Source organism: Sceloporus occidentalis, unplaced genomic scaffold (assembly GCF_023333645.1).
Source record: "Sceloporus occidentalis isolate IW3139 unplaced genomic scaffold, rSceOcc1.0.p SCAF_74, whole genome shotgun sequence".
In the NCBI taxonomy this organism is placed as follows: Eukaryota; Metazoa; Chordata; class Lepidosauria; order Squamata; family Phrynosomatidae; genus Sceloporus; species Sceloporus occidentalis.
Genome location: NW_028317054.1, coordinates 2,269,637 through 2,290,494, shown reverse-complemented (window position 1 = coordinate 2,290,494; position 20,858 = coordinate 2,269,637). Strand labels below are relative to the sequence as shown.

At 39.8% G+C, this 20,858-nt stretch overlaps 1 protein-coding gene across 1 annotated transcript in view; it reads right to left on the bottom strand.

Moving 5' to 3' along the window:
- Positions 1-20,858, bottom strand: part of LOC149285944 (E3 ubiquitin-protein ligase UBR3-like) — a 59,792-nt gene that overhangs the window by 23,011 nt on the left and 15,923 nt on the right. The window contains exons 17-28 of the mRNA XM_089494665.1: positions 20,040-20,125; positions 19,079-19,220; positions 17,397-17,493; positions 15,383-15,524; positions 14,753-14,857; positions 14,147-14,317; positions 13,990-14,022; positions 11,088-11,551; positions 8,637-8,725; positions 4,255-4,404; positions 2,971-3,104; positions 355-465 (exon numbers count right to left, since the gene is read on the bottom strand). Of these exons, the coding sequence (XP_089350791.1) occupies positions 355-465; positions 2,971-3,104; positions 4,255-4,404; positions 8,637-8,725; positions 11,088-11,551; positions 13,990-14,022; positions 14,147-14,317; positions 14,753-14,857; positions 15,383-15,524; positions 17,397-17,493; positions 19,079-19,220; positions 20,040-20,125 (1,724 nt within the window). The remainder of the gene's footprint in view (positions 1-354; positions 466-2,970; positions 3,105-4,254; positions 4,405-8,636; positions 8,726-11,087; positions 11,552-13,989; positions 14,023-14,146; positions 14,318-14,752; positions 14,858-15,382; positions 15,525-17,396; positions 17,494-19,078; positions 19,221-20,039; positions 20,126-20,858) is intronic.

Below are 20,858 nucleotides of genomic sequence, written 5' to 3'. Positions count from 1 at the left end.
AGGTAGCGGTTGTAGATCCCGCTATATGAACACAAAAAACAAAGGCTGTCTATCACACGCTTCTCAGATGAAGCTAAGAGTCCGTAAATGAGCCATTAATTATCCTTCTTCAAAGCAAAATTTCTGAAATAAGCAGTCGCCTTGCAAACCTAAGTATTTGGTATAAATCATTTACGGATTACTAAAAACATCAAGGGGAAGGAAACAATCATTTACCTTTTTGCTCCTTTCTTTGCTCCCTAGCAAGGACTATCAGTGATCTAACTGGGAATACAGTGCAGCCGATGGTGGACAGGGAGAGCTCGGACTCCACATCCGTAACCCTGCTGAGAAGCAGAAACTACCTCGACTTACCTTTAATGATTCCATATAAGACTTATGGCAATCAATATGTAGTGTGTGACCACAGGTTTGCACGTATACGCCGCCTTCCCAGCCTATAGACACAGACTGAAGACACGAGCTCTAGGAGAAAAAGAACAAAGCGAATGACTGTTATAACCTTAATGAATACAAGGATAGCGGCACTGGAACATACTAAGGGAAGTATGATCAACAAGAATGTTGACGGTGTTGAGATGTGCTAATGTGTGTGCGTCCAAGCACACGCCGTTTAACCCCTTAAGAACAATGGGCGGTCCCATTGCATTTTGAGCCCGTACATGTACGGGCTTTGTCATTAAGGGGTTAAAAGCAGTTTCCCCAAAATGTTTAAATACGGATCTCACACACAAGACAGATCTTCTTAAAAGTATCAATCTGGGAGGACATCTTCCCTTGTTGCAATATTTCCTTGTAAACTATAACAGCGATGCACATTTTCATATTTCAAAATGACATTTTGCTGTCCGAAAACCGCTGCTTATTCTGTAAATTGGCAATTTGTCTGTTCAAAGCAGTTTTTTAAAAAGTCATTTTAATATGCATTGCATTTTTCCTTTCGTCCGCTTGTCCTGAAGCACTTTACTGAAATAGGTCCGTGGGGGGCTCCTCTAATGTCTTTATGGAGTCTCCCCTTAACCTGTAGTTGCTATAAGCCAGGCAAATCAGCCTCTAACAAGGTAGAGAAAAACCCACCCACATAAGAACTGGTTTATAAACTTCAGAATGTGAAATTTCAGATTTATTCTGAATTATAGCCACTGCTCTGCCATACAGAAAAGAAATAGCCAAGAATAAACGACGTCTATTATAATGTTACACGAGCAGGGCTCGCTTCTTGTTAACGTGCGTTAACTAGGGATTTTCTACAAGCCCTGATACTCTTTAAAGTTAACTTAAATATTCCAACATTTTTGGTGGCAATCAAGATAGTTCAGAGGGCCAAGAAGTTTTTTCTAATTTAAACCATCTCTATGAAGTAGGATTTTTAGCTGTGATATACCAAAATGGTATCATTTTAACTATACTTCTCTCCATATACCAAAGGGAAAAGCACAGATTTGGATACTTGGTTATCAAAAATATGAAAACAGCCATCAAGACGTGGCTTAAGCGCTATCGACGCATAACAGAACGGTGAATGCGGAAGGGACACAAACTGGAGAAATGAGCGATTAAAGAGCGATCGCTATCGGCAGGGATGGAAGAATGAATGACTTTGGATATTGAATAGTTGCCTATAGCGGTCATGTATCATGGGAATACCACAGATACAGATAAATCTGGAGTATATAAATGTCCAAAGGGAATCCCAAGCTCCAATGGCACTGCTGTTGTATCGTGACCTTTTCAATCCCTTACTCCCATCAAAGAGTTAAAGAAGAACACGAAGGAACCCCTGTAAATTGCATGGCACTCTTACACAGCCATCGGAGCTGTTAACATCGCATGGAGTCAAAGATCTACAAGGAGATGTGTGTTAATTATTCATGTTCCGGGCAGCTGTGAGACGGGACACAGACACGGGAGTACCGCACGACTATTGGATTAGTTTACCGGGTTAGAATTACTGTGAGGCGATCGATAAGTCGCTAACACAATTCACATGTAAGATTATATATGTTACCCATACTCTCCCGACTCCGCTTGTCAAAAAAAAAAAAAAAAATACAAAAAAAAGACGCCCGAGGCACACAATCTATTTCTACCCGACAGCGGAGGGGAACTTACACTATTAAAAGATTACAGCTCCTTGAAGGAAAAATAAATTCAATACGTACGGTGAAGAGCGTTTTTATTTTTATCTTATTTCATCTTAAAAACAGCAAGAGAAACAAGAAAAAGGAAAGTATTTTTTGATGGTCGATTGCAAACGTACAAAAACATATATTGTTCATATTAGACGTCGATATCATGCTTTAATTTCCTATAACAATAAGTGTCTGCTCAATATTCAACTAACTGGGCATTTTATCTGACTTAGCTGAAGTGAAATCCCTGCCTGCAAAATTATATATATATATATATATATATATATATATATATATCACACACACACATATATGTATTTGTATATATCAAGACCTGTATTGATATTGTGTGTGTGTATATATACATGCATACACACACACACACACACACACACACGTATTTCCCCTTGTCACAGCACATTCACAAGAACATGCTTGGGTGATGATCACCAGAATCGTGCCAGATGTTGCAAGGTAATCCTGATTTAGACACATATTGCGATTCAAAGACTTATCGCTCTGAATGTTTGGAAATCTGCGTTCATCTTTAGATATGTTCAGCCTATGATGGGTTACGCTGGAATGCTGAAACCATGAAATCTCTTTAAACATAAGGAGATAAAATTAGCAGACGGCCTGAAAACGAGCAGGGGGGGTGCAACGATAGGTAACAAAAAGTGGCAAACCACAAGAGAAAGCGACAGAGATTTAGATACTCTGGACACCAAATACATGTAAGCGATTCATCAGAAGAGGACCCCCGTTTGTGGTTAGAAGCCCCCGTGGGATGAGGAGGAGGGGAGACACGGCTTTAACCAGAGACGGCATCAGTACTCACATCCTTGAAGTAGCACTGTAATATGGAGAGCTTCACATCGTGTACTGCTGCGCATGTTCCTTCCTGGTATATTTGCTCCTCTTCCATCGTTGGAAGTTTTGTAGGCTCTGAACCCTTACGCCGATGACCCAAAACTATCAAAACAGGGGACAAAAGGAAAAACGATAGGAGAGAATGGAGGAACAGCTCTTTAAATCATCGGTAGTTTCACACACCATCTGTACATATACTTAGGTCCCTTTATCAACATAAGAATGGATTATAGAACGGAATCATTTCTTTTTTGTGGATGAGATATTAATGTGATATTAGTATTGAATTTGGCATAAGATGGGGTGGTTGCCCTGAGCCCCACACTACGACCTGTCCTGACCCCCCTGTGGGAGCGTGGAGCTTTAACAGATGGTTCAGCTGCACTAAATACAAAGGGAGAGCTCTAAGAGGGGTAGGGCGAGCTGTAAGAGGGGTAGGGCGAGCTGTAAGAGGGGTAGGGCGAGCTGTAAGAGGGGTAGGGCGAGCTTTAAGAGGCAGAGGAAGAGCGGCAGAGCTGTGAGAGAAGGAAAGCGGGCCATAAGTAGGAAAAATGCACTTTAAAATTGAATAATTGTGACGATTAAAGGTGCTGTTCCACCTAGGGACTTTCTTAAAATATACCCAGAAAAGTGCCACACCATGTAGAAATAAAATAAAGAAACCTGCCATTTTATTTTTTCAGTTAAAAACTGTGCATTAAAAGTTTCTTGAAATGCTAGTTGCTTAGAATCCCTTCATTCCTCCAAAGCCCCTCCTCTATGCATTACATCACAGCCACGTGACCGCCAACAGCCACTCCCACCTGTCATTCAGCACTTCTGCATGTTAAGCAGCAAAGCTCTACGGACCCCGATGTGTGATGGGAGTGAAGCCCCCTTTAGACTAGAATACCTTAAAACTACCGCCCATAATGTCCGACAGGGAGCCGTAGCAGAGCAGACAGACCGGATTCAACAAGAAAACACAGCAGAGCAGCAGGTTGTTTTAAAAAGTTATATGTTTACTTAAGATTTATACCATAGCAGTGCATAATGATATAAGAATCTAGGAACGTTGGAGAGAAAAAAACAAAAAAAAACAACATGTGGAACAGCCCCTTAAAAAATATAACCGCAAAACGCTGGACCAGGGGTAACAATACTTCACTGCCCCCTCCAGCAGCACCGGACACTGCTGCTACAAGCGGCACCCAAAAGCTTGCAAGTCAAGGCATGTACAATATAATATGAATTATTAGATAACTGGACTCACCAGATGTTGCTTGTAATAGAACAACTAGCCCGATGGGCCGGTCTTCAGTTGAAGGGCCGCTTTGACCACAAATAACACAGTCACAAATGGCTTCAGAAACTTGCTGTTCGGACGCCGCTATCTCCATGGCAACATCACTTTCAGGTGATTCTGTTTAAGACATGAGATATTACACTTATAAGAAACCAAAACCAAAACAATGGTATTCTTAATATTTAATCGCTGAGCAGTGTTTTGAATGAACTACATCTACGACATCATATATATATATATATATATAATGACCCTTTATGGAGAGGGGAAGCGGAGAGAGCGAGAGAGGAGAAAGAAGAGTGGAGAGAGCGAGAGAGGAGAAAGAGCTGAGAGAGGAGAAAGAAGAGCGGAGAGAGGAGAAAGAAGAGCGGAGAGAGGAGAAAGAAGAGCGGAGAGAGCGGAGAGAGGAGAAAGAAGAGCGGAGAGAGGAGAAAGAAGAGCGGAGAGAGGAGAAAGAAGAGCGCTACCCAAAGGCCATTTACGGAGAAAACAGAATTATTGTAGCCATTATATCTAAACATTAGCAAGGTGCGACCTTATCAACTCGTAAAGGGGACGTTTTTACTCTTTACTGTAAGAGGTAAAGGCTTTGCAGTAAATGTAAGTTATTGGAATGTTTATTCAAGAAACTGTTCTAGGCAAACAAGAAAATGTGGCATTCATATCGGCACGCTATATTACCCACTGCAGCGATAAATGAAGCGTTTTCTTATAGTGTCATACAAAATAAAGGTAGAAAGAAAAGAAAAAAAAAAAGTGTGTGAATTTACGATATAATTTATTTTCACACAAGGGCGACTGCTCTATGACGCATTTTCTGCGCACTGTATTATCTTCAGATAACAGTCTTAACCTTTGATAAAAAAGGCTTAGTCTTTTCTCTGGGTTTAGATGAATCTCAAGTTATTTTCAGCTTCATTCAGCAATACCTCATGTGGCGAGCGATTTTTCATCCACTTTCGGGAGTAATATAAATATAACATTCTATATTCGGAGCGATCCAGCGGAAAAGCAATGAATACAGAGCAGCGGCAAATCTCATTATTAACCGGCCATTTGCAAACCTGACTCGATGCCGTTGTTTTCTACGTAACATAACTATTCTAGAATTTAATCACTACGGACTTTTTTCTTGCCGAAAGAAAACGGCTGTTTTATTTAAAGGGAAAAAAAAAAAACTGAACAAAAATGAACGGGAAGAATGACAGAACAAACATTCCAAACATCAAAGCTGAATGAATTAACTGCAGTCAAAGCAACAGAAGATTGCTTTCCATTACAATATATTGTTCGGCCATACTGGAGGACGATAGGCGATGTATTTCCGTATTACTTGCGACTGTAAAATGTTAGCGGCAAGAGTCAGTTACAAAGCGCGCAACAATGTGAACAGACATCATTCTCGTCCTGGATCTCCAGCTTTGGCAATGAAATACATCTAAATATAATGGGAACATATAACGTTTATCCCTTGTAGCAGTCAGCGACGTAGTGAATGTTTAGATAAGAGCATGCAGTAAAACAAGGAACAAAAACAAACATAAAATAAAACTCATTGGAACAAGCCAAGGAAAAATACGTTCCTCCGCCTTGAGTAGCTGCAATATTGCATATAGCCTTAGGATGTCCTAAACGTGATTCTGATTTCATTTATTAGCGATTAATTAGCGATTAATTCGATAGATTGCACAACAATGAGATTCTGTGTCAAGAGGTGTTAAGTGTGGAACCATCGATGGAAGCCAACAGCACATTCTTGCCAACTGTCCACATGCAGAATCTTTGCCAGAATCGTTCTCCGTGCCTCCTCTCTTATCACCACATTAATACCCATTTATTTGGCGTGTTGATACACGGTACATGTCGGCTGTTCCGCTCAGATGATCACATGGAGCAGGAATTCAAGAGGGTTGTTCCATATCCAACTACGTCCATATGAAGCCACCAGGGGCGAAAAGGCTTTTCAGTGTTTTGTTGACGAATTCTAAGCGGCAAACGTATAGTTACTGAGAAGATGCCATCTGCAGATTGTCTCCTATGGCCTCCGACCCCACTTGGGACGGGCCTGGCCAAAATGAGTATTATTCAGCATTTCTGATCTCTTATATATTTTTCTATTTCTAAGGAGTCATTCGTCTCCCCACGAATGTTAAACGCTGTGGAGTTGTCAGAGTACGTTTGTTCATTTATTCACGGTGGGAGTCCTCCCAGTGATGTAAGCGGTCGCACAGCTTTCCAGAAGGAACCGTAACATGCTAAATATATCATACGCTATATATCCAGAGGCAATATTTTGCTTTTGCTAAACGTTTTATGTCAAGATAGTCCCTTAGCATCAAAGGAGCTATTAGCAGACTAATATATCTTGCCCGGACTCAGCAAGTGTATTCTCTGAAGACCGGTAAAAGCTCATTTATTTTTCCAACCGGTTTCAGTAAATGACAAGTGTTAAAAACGCGTGTCCCCTCTTCTCGAAGATGCTCACAAATCTCCTTTCCTGGAGCGTATCTGCTGGTTGGAACCGAATGGCAGATTTCGGTTTGTAAACCGGTTTGTTTTGCTTTTCACCGTTAATAACCAATTTCTGAAGCAATATATATATATATTTTTTTAATCACAAGCAGAAACAGCTTTTAGATATATATAATTTTTTGTAGCATAAGCCTGAATTTGCAAGTATTTTTCCCCAGACACAACATTCTCCAAGCCAGCGTTGGGTCTGATCACAGGGAGACACATTCAGACCCACAACATCATAACACCACCGATCGCACAGAAAACACAGCCCAATTAGAGAAAACAGTCACTTCCCATTCATTCTAATTTACATATGATGCACGTTTCACACCGCTTATTCACCGGCACACCCGACCTTTGGTTATATATTGGTGTAAAACGTTACATAGTGAACCAAAATACATGAATTACATAAAGAACGTAAAAATGACTACTTCCAAAAATATCCAGCCTGAAACAATTTAGGAATCCCATATGTAGCATATGTATATAATTCAAAAATATTACGCCTGCCGATAACGTATTCCTAATGGCCGTTCTCCCCAGACAGTTTTTGGAACGTTAAAATTATGCTAATATCCCGAGGCAGGCAGTTAGTGTCGTTCCGCGGAGCTCCCTGCCTGTTTTGTGATAAATCCTCGGCAGCGATTATTATTAAATAGACAGCCACTTACACAGTGATTGCCTCGCTGTATATTTCGGCTGGCGCGTCAATCGCTGTACACCACGTAACCCAGAATTTTATCAAGGGCATTTCGGATAAGCAATAGGCAGCTGAACGCACACGTCTCCGCACATGGCTTATGTAATACGCGTTGGCCCCATCCCCAAATATTTTCGTTTGCGATGAAGAAAATTCAGAATATATGAAGCATTTGTTGTCACCGATCATTTTAAAGAGGACCTCGGGCCTTACGCTATTTATTGAAACTGTACCAGCAGCCCAGTAAGCAAAATACCACAAAGAGCGGAATAAATCAGCAAAAATCAGGACTGAGTAGCCCAGAGGAATCGGTTTTGTTAACTGAAGTGAAAACTACCAGAATAGCAACTGGACTAATATGTTGGGGAAGAAGCAAATCTCGCTGGACCATCGGGTGGCAGATAAAACCCTTTCAATGCCACAAAAGTGAACTGTATACTGGCTTAGAAAGAACAGCTCGTTATCCGACGTTTAAGTAACTAACAAAAGTGTGATACTGGATGAAAAAGAAGAAAGTTATCACCGCAGGCCAAAAGTGTGAAGGATAAGCCCTGAAACATTCTGCTCGGACAGCATAGAAGTCATACAAGTAGTATATGTGGTAACAGCAGACCGTGAGGACGAAACCAAGGAAAGTGTTAATTTCTGCTCTTTAGGTTCAATTCAACGAGGGGGGAAGTTGGCTGGATAGTTGTGGTTTTATCTCACCGACTTCACTTCACATTACAAAGAGCCAGTCCCGTTAAGCTTTGGCCCCAAGATTAGCTTGAGATGAGAAGGCAGAAGCATCGTCTCCACGTACTTGCTACAAGATAAATAGATTGTATTGCAAACCCAATATTTTGCGCTTAGCCCAGTGATGGACACATTTATGGAGAACGCAGGAGCCAGGTTCATTTTCTTAGAGTCCACGGAATAAATAATACATATAACATGCGTATAGATAGATACAAAGAACATAACGAATTCCGCACTGCATACAGCAAACCCACCCATCTAAAGATGAAGCCACACAGAGCCCCATATGAATCCGGTTGGCTTGGACAACATGTCCCGTTACGGAGGATAACCCACATGGCTCTAGCCACGTCACGGAACCAAACAATACCGTTTGTCAGGCTAAACTCACCAATATCCATTGCCGTTTCCATGAAGCTTTTTTGTCTCGAAGCAAATTCTGCAAGCAGTTTTTGCTGCCTCTCTCTGGCTTTCTGCCGCCTACAAAAACACAAAAAAAGAGCAAAATGAGGTAATATACGTCCCTTCCAAAAAGCAGATGAGCTTACTTAGCAAACTGAAAACACCTTTTATGCATTTTTGTATTGACTTTACTTTCTGAATTCAAATTATTGTAGTCTGCAAAAAAAAAACAAACAAAACAAAACTAGATAAAAGCAAGGAAACCTGAGCGGATCTGCCATTGTAGTCTTTTTTCTGAAGGTTTAATCAAATAAACTAATACAACAACTAACGTAACAACCAATACCAGCGCCTATTTGTGGCAAATGGAAATTAAGAGTTTCCAGCAAAAATATTACTAGAGAATTATTTTTGTGAAAGGTGAAAGCAGTGAGCTGTACCGGGCAACGTGTCTAATGCTACATTTAGTGACAAAAGCCCGTTTGGTCTGTGGCCCCTTTTAGACTCTGGTTGCGCACCGCAGAGCAATACTGTATACCTTTTAAGAAAAAAAACATCTTTAAAGTGACCGGTTTTACTTTTGCTTCCCTTTTTAACGTGCGGATATATTGCGAAGTACCCTGCGTAATGAGATAACAGTCATCTGTATTAATAGCTAATAACCCGCAGGGAGATTTTATGGAAGTCTGTAAAAATTAAACGCGGTGTACTAAAGATAGGCAAACAAAATATGGGTATTTCAGTCCTAATAATAATTATTCATGTTGAGCTTATTTTTCAGGGAAAAGTGTAGGTTTTATGCACATTTTAAACTGATCAAATTGTACTTTAACCCCGTATAGCCCGCATTGCATCGGATACTAGGTTTTGGCATTGTGTGTGTTACAGATTCATACTTAACGAGATGCCGATGAACAAGTTCTATGTGACGACAATGTGAATAAACCCATCTGATTTCTGTAAAACCTGTTACGTGTTAGGATTTTACATTAACCAGTGAAAAGGTAAAAGTGTTCTTTCACATTTCCATTGTTGTCAAAGTATGGCTGTTTAAATGCCATATCAAGACATCTTTCTGGCGCTTGCATGACATGAAGCCGCATCCTCATCCCCGTCCAATCATTAGATTCTGCTGGGGGCCGCAAGATTTTTCTGCTTGCGTTAAAATGGCTTTTGCTGTGCGGCCGACGTAATAACCGGGCTGCACAAACACCAGGCAGCGGTTAGCCATGGCTCCTAAAATCTCACCGGCGGTGCCTAACTTTTTCTGCTATTTTACATTGATCATACTTTATTTATTCTCTCTCTCCTACGATTATGCGTCTGGCTCCCGAACGCATTTATATGTTAATAATGCCGAGCCCTGGTAATAAATATTTCTTGAGATTCACAGCAGCTGTTGAAGATTTCTCTCCCAAGCCCTGTAGGTCTGACTGCTCCGGCATATCAATAGGATATATACATCAGCAGCGGGGCTTTGTCGCTGCGTGCTGCTTGTGTGGCATTTGTGGTCCCGCGCATGCATTTCCCTGTCTACTTCTTCAACGTAAGCAGGTCTGACTGTAAATAGAGACCCTTAATAAGAAGACATAAACATATCCTGACAGATTCAGTGCATCTCAGTAATTTTCCTTGATGGCTCAGGGGGACGAGACACCGAGGCTGAAAAATATTGCAAGCCTTTCCTCGAGTGTTCCGTCTCAGTTTCCATGGCGACGGCATATTACGTGGGTAATGCCACCTCTGTCTTTGTCTGCGGGTTGGAACAACCAGAAATGGGTCATCACTGAGCTCTTACCGCCTCGTTCGATCTTCATTACCGGAAAAACTCAAAACTAAAACGAAGGCAGGGCTGCGTGAGCCGCATGACAACGTCAAACCAGATTCATCTTAATTCCAAACCATCCACAACTATTCATATGTGGATCTGCGCGGCTGCAAGGACCGAGAGGACAGGGAAAATAAAATGAGTACGCGAGGCTACGGGGCCGATTTAAGCTCCAGCTCTTGGACCTAGATCCGTAACTGCTGAAATGATTTTAGGATGAATTGTTCAGAAAAGGATTATATTCATTGATAATTTGCTGGGGCGTCTAAGCATCAGCTTAAATGAGCTATTTGTTGCTTTCCTGCATGTGCTAAATAAAAGCTTTAAATCTCAGAAAAAAAGAAAAGAAAATCACCAATCATCTAAAATTCTGTATCGTTTATACTTTTGCCGGGAACACGTAATTGTCATACGACACAGAAGCAGGCATGGATATCTTGTTGCTATAGTAACTCAATGCATTATTACTTTCCATGCCTATTTTTACAACATTAAACCTGCAGAAGAAAGAACAAAAAAGTCAGATGTGCTAATAGTTTGCTTATATATATTAGAGTGCAATTAGCGGTTTGTCTCGTGCCATAAAGTATTTCTGATCGAGCATACAGTTACCTTTCTTCCTTGTCTAAAGTCTTCTTCTCAGCGGGACTGGTTTTTTTCGGGGGGGTCGGAGGCGCAGTCTTCCTGCATATTTCATCAATACTTTGCCGGTTTAAACGGCTTTGGGTTGCAGCTTTCAACAAGATTCTTTCTACTGCCGTCACACCATCACCATGAGCATACTTGGGTAAATCAGGCTGAACAAGACAATCTGGATCATCCAACCAAGGAGGAGAGTAGGAATTAGGCTTTCCGGACAGTTTTTGGTGTAGTTTGATAAGCAAAGACAACATGCTCTCTTTCACCTCCAAAATGACTGTGGTTAGCTGAGGAGTTGATCCTGGCGCTGTCCACTTCAGAGCTGAAGATTTCGGCCGTACAACCTGATTAGCTTCGCTATTATTACGGTTGATAATCTCCTGGAATTTCTTCCGACGTTCAGCGACCAAGCTGAAAACTTGTGCCGTACCTGAATTCTAAAAAAAAAAAAAAAATGTGGCTTAGTTAAATCGGTTACGATCAAAATTCATTCATTTGAACCGGTCAAGAAAAAAAAATGGACGTTAATGAAAGTGTGAAAGAAATTGGATGAGCTACATCTTTTCAGGGAACGCTTCCACATAAGTCCTTCAGGCCACACAAATACTAAATACTATCAAATCTTTTTTTTATTAGAATAATTTTTCCCTCCTAATTTCTATTCTGTAACAAAAAATATGAAACATCAAGTACGTTGAGATTGAGATGTAGTTGAAAGAGTTTGGATAAAAAAATGGGTGGTTTTGTTCCATGCTCCTCTCTCGTGTCTTGGGATGCTTTTCTACAATTTCCATACTGGCCATACATTTACACGTCGAATTATGTCTAGTAAATAAATACAAATCGACATTACAACTACTGTGCAAAAGTCTTGAATAGCCAAGTTGCTTGGCCTTGTTTCCACTTTGGAGTATGGCTTTTTGGTCACCAGTCTTCCATTAAAAACACTTGCGTTCAAATGCGCAACAGTAGACGGGTGTACCAGTGTCCCACTGTTTTCTGCCAATGCTTAGCCGATGAAAAGTAAGCCTGATGTGTCTTTCATCTGCTGCATCCTTGGGTGACCCACTGCATCTACGTTCCTCAACATTGCCTGCTTCTTTGTGTCTTGTTGCTGTGCTCAGTCTTGCCATGGTGCACAACTTGATATTAAACTGTCTCAACCTCACCTTGTTAGTGAGTTTGGATGTTCCTCACCCACTTTAATCCCCCCTATAAAGCTGTTTCAGTTTCAGATAATGATTGTGTTTCAACCTATATATTAAATTGATGATCATTAGTACCCGTTTGGTATAATTGTTTAATCATCCACCTAACGACATGCCTACAATATCCTTGACTTTGTGCATGTGTACCCAAAAGGATCGATGCTGTTTTGAAGGCAAAGGGTGGCCACACCAAATATTGATTTAATTTAGATTTTTCTTCCGGATTACTCACTTTGCAGTTTGTTAAATAATTAACATGTCTATTATTTTCATACTTGTTGTTTCAACATTTGTTTCACACCTGCCTAAAACTTTTGCACAGTAATATTAGGACAGCATATTTTCTTTACATTTAGCATAAGGAAAATCTGAAACATCAACACAAAATTGTTTACTCTTCAGTGCAAGTAGAATTGGCTACACATTTTTTTTGTAATAAAAAAAAGACCGACTCCCAGGGCACTGTATTTTTTAAATCTAACCCAAGACTACTGAGCTCTTAAAAACTAAGTGCTTGCTCCTTTGTTGGAAGGGTAAAAAAAGGTCATCAATAATCCCTTTGGAATATAGGACATAAAGATTAGCAATTATGTTTAACTGATGCAGACTTGAATAAATGTGGCACATGATTATTATACTCAATTTGCATAGAAAGGCATGCACAGAGCAAGCACTGCATGATTTGTCTCCAATACAAGTTCAGTCTCTCGCAGTGCCATTCATCAAAATTAATTTGCAATTCAATGAACTGTATATCAGTCATTTCTAAAGGACAACCAAATATAAAAGTTTGGACTAATTTGCTATTGGTATAAACGATAGCCTCAAAATGTTAGCATGGGTTCACAGACCAAAAACTTAAAAGAATCTTTAATATACTTTTAAGTAAAACTTATAATATAATATACACATTCTGTCTACACGCCCACATAAAATATATAATTTATATATATATTAAAAATATTAACTTTTACTATAAATGCACAAGGTGGACTGATTCCTGAAGTCAGGTAGCCATGTCCATTACTGGAAAGATCCCAAGGCAGGCTAGCTGGAGCTCACCATCTTGTGGGAGTGGTTTTTCTAGGGGTGGGGCTAGCACCAAACAGTATTGAGTGTAAGTGAAAGTGGGTGTGACTAATTACCCCTCCCCTCCCTGGAGAAAGAGAGAAGTGACCCAGAGAAGCAGCTCTTCTGGAGACTCCAGGTCAAACCCAAAGAGATCCTAGATATGCCATGGCTCCTAAAAGTCCAAATCCACACACAATTTACAATACTGTATATTATGTACAAACCATGGGAGGGGCAGTGTTACTTTCCTAAATATATTCTGTTTGAACCATTTCTGAACTAGGATGTTTTGTCAGCCCATATTATGGTAATTTAAAGCATACTGAATCAAGATCAAACAGTGATATTATATATATATATATATATATATATATAATCTTACATTACACAATGCCTAATGCGTATTCTGTAATATAAAATGTCAATCATTAGTGCAATGCCACATGACAAACTAGAAGCTTTATCCAAAGCAAATGATTAAATTAGCTATAAAAAAAAAATAGTACAGGCAATACCACGGAGCTACTGCTCTGTAATCAGAACAATAAGTAACGTGCCATGCAATGCCAAGGACTATTTCACACTTAGGTATCTACCTCTCTCTGGAGTACAGATGGGCGCCTTGGGCCCTGGCAAAAAAATAAAGAGATTAAATACAAAACATCTGAACTGCATGATAACCAAACATGTTCTTTAGTGGTAAGAAAGGAAACACAATGGCTAAGAAACCCCGGATCGGACCTGCATACTTACATGTCCTGATGGGGAGCTGTCAGAGCTGGTGCTTGCTGGCGGTTCTCTCCTCACCTCCGGAGCAGTTTCGGGAACCCGCACTCTAACGTAGTTAATGAAGTGACGCATATTGCACAGCAGATCACTGCCAGGGAACCAACTGTCATGGCAACGCTGCTGACCCGCGGATTCCTGGAATAGTTTACTTCCATTAGTACTAATTAGTAATGTTACATTTTACACATTGCAGGTAGCTATTGATCACATGTAGAAGTAATTTATCTCGCAATGACAACCAACACCTGACTACACACTACGAGTGAGATGATGGGACTGAAACAATAGGAAATACCCCCTTCATCAAGACGATGACAATTGAGGATCATAAATCATTTTGTACTCACAGTAATGAAAGTATGTTACAAAAAGTTATCGTATTACATTGACAACAAAAACCAGGGAAGATAAGTCAGTAAAAAAATTTAAAATAACGAAGAAAAAAGAAAATCAGACGGATGAGTTTTCTCGCATTCCAGAAGCGCTGGTGGCAGTTGCGTCAGAATGCGGTCAAAGGGACAAGGTCACTTATTTTGGCAAGCCTGACCCGAGTACATCCTAAACACCTACCTCTTCAAACGGTTCTTCCTCAGGGGAGTTTTCCAATCCCAGTTCCATGAGGTATAAAACCATGCAAAGAACATGTTCCGACATATTCTGATGGTCCATCAGAATCTAAAGAGAAAACATTAGATTCAGGTCAGAATAAGACACCCATAAATTCCTTGCTAAACTGTTTGGAAGTTAAGGAGATGCCTACAGCACCTGGCATATTTCCACACTTAATGTCCATATATGAACCTGCACTGCCTGCTTTACCCAGAAATAGGTCTATGGGTTTATAAGTACAGTCATCAATCTTATTAAGAGTTTTATCAACTGATGTTGAATTCTCTCAATGCTACAACTTTCAAAATAATTCATACTTTCATTAACATTGCAAGTTGGTTCTGTTTTTATATAGGGGTTCCAACTTGCATTTACCAGTTAATTCATTCCCAAGCTGAATCAAGTCAGTTGTGTTGCAGTTGAACTTCTCTGAGTTGAGTATGGTTTAGTCGACTATAAATACGAGTTGGACATTTGGCCAACTCTCATTCACTCGCCCTTCACAGAAAGACCCAGAAGTATTTCTGAAATAATTAGTAGAAATAATTTGAAGAATTCAAAGTCATGGAACTAAATAAGGCTTATATGTACCTTGTAAAGCAGTGTAAACAACACTATGTGCAAGGTTTTGCAGTGCAACAGCCTCATGAGTCCTTTATAATCCTGATGAAGAGCACTTCTCTTCTTATAAGGAGGCCATGGGTTTCCAGAAAACCTCCCAGTCTGCTTTAAGCTGTCAATAAGAGGATAAAGTCATAAAACACAAGTAAACTTGCATGTGTTACAAATTACACATATTCGTCTAACAATAAGAGTATTAAGACCATAATTCTGTTAGGAGAATTTACCAAGCCGTACAGTTTATTACCAGTTTGCCTTCATTAAACAAAAGGAGCTGCGATGGGTTTCATTGTGGTCACTGTTATTGAACATGTTCATAGACTGTCGGATTAAACAATGCTTTTGACAAATTGAGCCCTTTGTAGTCTCTTCACTTATCTACCAAGCAAACATCAGTTATCATTTCAACTTGTCTCTATTCTCTTGTTAATGCCCCAAACCCAATTAACTCCCTCCTTCCAGACAGAGAAACCTGAAAGTTACCAAACTAGATGTAGGGGTGGTTAGACACATTATGTGATGGTTTGGTAAAAGGCAATTTATATATATATTATAAAGAATAATTCTGGTGCAATCAAGGCAACCAACTAAATGATCATGGCGATTGCTCTTTTGCAGCTTTGCTCCTCAATACTGGCCAATAGTCAGGCTTCTGGCATTATCCTTTAATTCCTACATTTGGAAGTTCAAAATGACAAATATCGCCTTATAATTTGGAAAGGTTTAAATTTCCGGCTGAAAAAAAGTGCTTTCCTTGAGGAAAGGACAAGGTTACTTTCAGTCTCTTTTTTAGCAGGACTTCAGGGAACTGCAGCTTCCAATTAGCAAATAAATTGCTCTGGAATAAAGGTTAAGCAATATTTGCTCACGCTGGAAGGCAATGCATCATTCATTCTGACGGCTCATTCCAAAAACACTACAAGACGAATTGAAATGAAACCTCGAATGTCAGCTGAATTGCAAGAAAACATTTATGCTTCCAAAAAACGCTGTTTTGTAATATTACGTACAATAATTAGCATATGAAAAGTGATAATTTGGCTTCTTTGTTGAGGACAAAAACTATAGATACTTCTCAAGTGTGTCTTTATTTTGACAAATGGTATTCAATGCTGTATCTATAAACCCTTTCTAGGCAACATGTTTAATGTATATTCATATGTACAGGGGCCAAGGCTGGGTGACCACTTCAGGAACAAGATCTGCTGTTGGTTCTCCTATCTTAGGGCAAGAGAATTTAACCCTGCGTATCACTGTCTGTTCTCTCATCCCACCATACTTTTTTCTGGCTGGACTCGGGACACTAAGGAGCTGTACTAGTCTGTACTGATGTCTGAAATGCCACATGTGAAGCTGGGGTATTATCATAAATACAGATACGTTGTTTGGCCATATGGAGCCAGTTATCTATATGCTGCATGTTAAGTTACACGATTACATCACACACGTGTCACGTGACACGCAATCAGGTGCCAGGTTCTGATCTCCAAGAGGCTTCCAGGTCATGTGAATGAACTCCTCGCATAGCACAGAATTATTGCTAGGACAGTACCCACACTGAACATAGAAATTTATGATAAAGTTACTATTTATGCAACTTTGTGCGATGGGTATTACATACATATTCTCACAAACGTATGAAATGAATATATGCGCATAATTCAATGTATAAATATCTCACAGTCATGCCCAATACTAACTTTGAGAACCTACGGAGTCATGGCTTAAGGCAACCTTTAAAAGGAACGCTTATAGCCAATACTGTTGAAATAAATCATTTTATTTACACATGAATGTTTTTTTTAAAATGGAAAAACTCTTAAAAAGAAAGCAAAAAAAAGGAATACATATTTTAAATCAGAACTTCATTTTTGTACAAATCTCACTGCACTATTCTTTATAAAGAATAAAACAAAAAAGCTGATGGAAGCGGATAGACATGATGATGTAATAGAGTGGGTTACGCTGTTCTTGGTAAACTTACAAAGCCATGTATCTGTCCATGGCGGACTGTACATCCCTCCGGTACACCGTGCGAAGAATCACCATCACTGGGTCAAATTCCTGATCCCATACTTCACCTTTCAGGTAGAGAGAAGAAATGTTTAGTTCCTTCAAGCTTCCCAAAACTTAGAACAAACAACTTTATACTCCTCAAATTGTAAAGTCAATTACAAAAATAAAATATTATATACAACCTTTAACCCTATCATATCAATGATTTAATACTGTTAAAAAGAACACAGAAGAAATGTGTGACGGCTTAATTATCACTCCACTAGAGTAGATTTTTTTTTCACCAAGTATTTATCTCTAATATAGGTTTAGGTTTAGTCCAGCAATGTCACCTATATAGTGGCCCCCGCCGCGTTGTAAAAAGTGCCTTCTAATCCCACAAAGGCAAAGAATACAACAGATCAATTCAAACCCATAGAGATTAGTTTTGCTATTCAACGTTGCAAAACAGCATGAAGCAGGAACCTGTTTATGATTACTTTGGTTAAAAGTAGGCTAAAATTTAAAGCTTAACGGCCATTTCTTTCCTGCGATCAGTGAAGCGAACAGAGTTTGCTTTATTTATCTGACTTTCACTAAAGTAAAGGCGTATTTAACTCAGAAACACAGCTCATTTGCTTTACCAGTTCTCCGTCCCCTGGCCGGCACTCCTTGTGCGTTCTACCCTAATGGCAGCGAGTACACCCAAACCTTTCCGGCATCAAACACAACGCAGAAAAAGGCTGCTAATCTAACTTTATTGAGCTAAAATGGGTTCAGTCAATGGACTGTGAATCAAACAGCAATGCTCTGCAGAACATGGAATAAAATGGGGCTGTTAGATTATTTTATGTGTCATATGGGTTTTTATATCGGAGCAGAGATTTAAGAATACATACCAGTACCTACAACTGTCTCCAATGATGATTTAAATACGACATTAAAAATAAAAGCCACCTAAACGTAAAGGGAACAAGATCTACTGAAGCGTGTTTTCCCCTTGCTAGAATGCACAAAATCAGGTAACAGTCTTGTTAATGCGTCACTGCGTTAGCAAAGAGATACAGAACTAGATCAGATCTTGAGCCAAATTTCCAAACATGAAAGCAAACAATCTAAGAAAAAAATTATGGAAAAGCATTTTCACTTTCTTTGAAACAAAAATACTTTGGTGTTTCAGAGATGGGGAGAAATGCTTATCGGTTCTCGCGTCTCAGAACGTGTATTTAGCTGGTTTTCAGGCAGTGTTCGACGAGTCGTTTCGTGAGTCATGGGCTAAACTGTGATTTTAGCCCCGAGAGGAGAGACTTACTGGCCGATCACAGACTTGGAGCTCCATCAAGAGGCCCAAATGTAAAATTACACGTTTTAAGGTTGGAGCACATAAAGCATTTCATGTAAAAACACTCTGAAGGACACAGGGACTCTTTAGAGGACATACTTTTACATACTTGCAGGTAAAACAAAATATGGGATATTAAACTTCCTCTTTAATCTATGAGGTGGGTTAGAAGAGGGTTAGATGAGTAACGGCAATGGCCGGGTGTCAGAAGATTATTCAGACATTGTCGCGTTGCCCTCCTCCTCTTGCTCTATGATCGCAGAAGTCTGAAGCAGATCCCAAAAGATTAGGACACATTGAGAGAACAGTACAACAGATGTGTTACATACTCTTTGGGGTGTACATTCCCTGCTGCATGGAGCCTCCGGGCTCAAACACGGGAGCTTTAAAATCAGCCACTGATGACAACATGGATTCAAAGCTGCAACCGCCTGGAATCACTCCGCTTTTGGGGTTAGGGCTTTCTGGAATGTAACCATTGAGTAAAGGAAAACTCCTGCGTTATCAGAACCCAAAGAATACACCTAACAGACTCCCCAACTCCAAATCCTACATCTGGATGAGCCACACATGTTACTCTGTTTAAACGTTTAGTTGTAGTGCTCCCAAACTATCAGACCGTTTTAACTTTCATGGTAAAGACACAGAGCAGTAACAACATTCATTTTTTTAGGGTTCAGGCTGTCTAAAGAACTTGCATTTCCTCTTTATTATGCCAAACATTTAAATTTCAAATTTTAAAATTAACATTTTATTTAACCCCTTAATGACAAAGCCTGCACATGTACAGGCTCAAAATGCATTGTTTTCAATGGGTTTAGGGACCGCCCATTGTCCTTAAGGGGTTAACTTTAACCTCAGTGCAACTTTTCATTCCCAGTGTGCATAACAGATCATTAAAAAATAAATAAAATGACGAAAGCCTTAAAAACGGCTCCCGTCGTTCACATAGAATATATTCAAAATCACTCCTATGGTTGCAAAACTATTAAGACCTTAGTGTGCAATAAATACGTAATATTGAAAGAAGGTTTCAATCAATAACATTGAACGCTGAAAAATTAACATATTTGATTTAAAAAAAAAAAATACTAAAGCATAAAAGAAAATGTAAACAGTGTCACAACTTACAAGGTCTACTTCTTCTAATTCTGCTTGAAGCCAATGTAGACATATGGAGTGATGGCTGCAACCCTCATCTAGCCATAGCATTTTCATACAGTAAAGACATTTACTGATACTAGGAAAAGAATCATTATTTGCTAGTCTGTTTTTATAGTTAAAGGATATAAGGTCAAGGAGGGAGCTGTGTGTGCGATCGTTCATACAAAGCTGGGCAATCATCTCTGCTCGAAGAATCTCATCATCGGTCATTCCTGCAAGAGCAAAAGCCAAAGCTTTAATGTGGGCAATGAACACCGGACTCGTCGAGGGTAACGGCATTGTATATCTGAGCAAACGTGGCTAGTTGGTAAACCTGATTTTATATTAACCGCGGTTTTAATAAACGCGTTTACTGCTTAGGGGGTAACTTGCTTCAGATCACAAAACATGTATCACCGCATCGTGCTATTCTGTCATACTGAATTATACTGACGAGCGAAAGAACACAATATTAGTCTCATTCCCTGACTATTTCTTAAACGCATACCATGAAAAAATTACTCAAACGGGCATTTGACTTAACTTGAGTGGGGGGTGTACTAGGACTACTTTAACATTGTTAAAGACAGTATATTATTAAGTAGAAATGGAGTAAAGATTCATGACGCATAATCCTTCTGGCAGAAATTCAGATTGCAGCCAACAGAGTAGAAATGCCAGCAGTAAAGCACATGTAAGTCGGAGGCTTTCATCCCTCTGCAGACTTACAGGGAGTTGCGCATCCACACCGGCAACAATACTGAATGTCAAGCTGCAGGACAGACAGATTGGCATAGAAGGGGCAAACAAACAGATAGAACATCATGTAATCACCACTACGGTGACTGCAATGTCTCGGTCTGGCCCCCCTCTCTAACTAACATACACAATGGCACACAGCTACATATTCCCATGCTCACACACACACACATACATGCTAACTCACATACACTCACTCTAACAAAC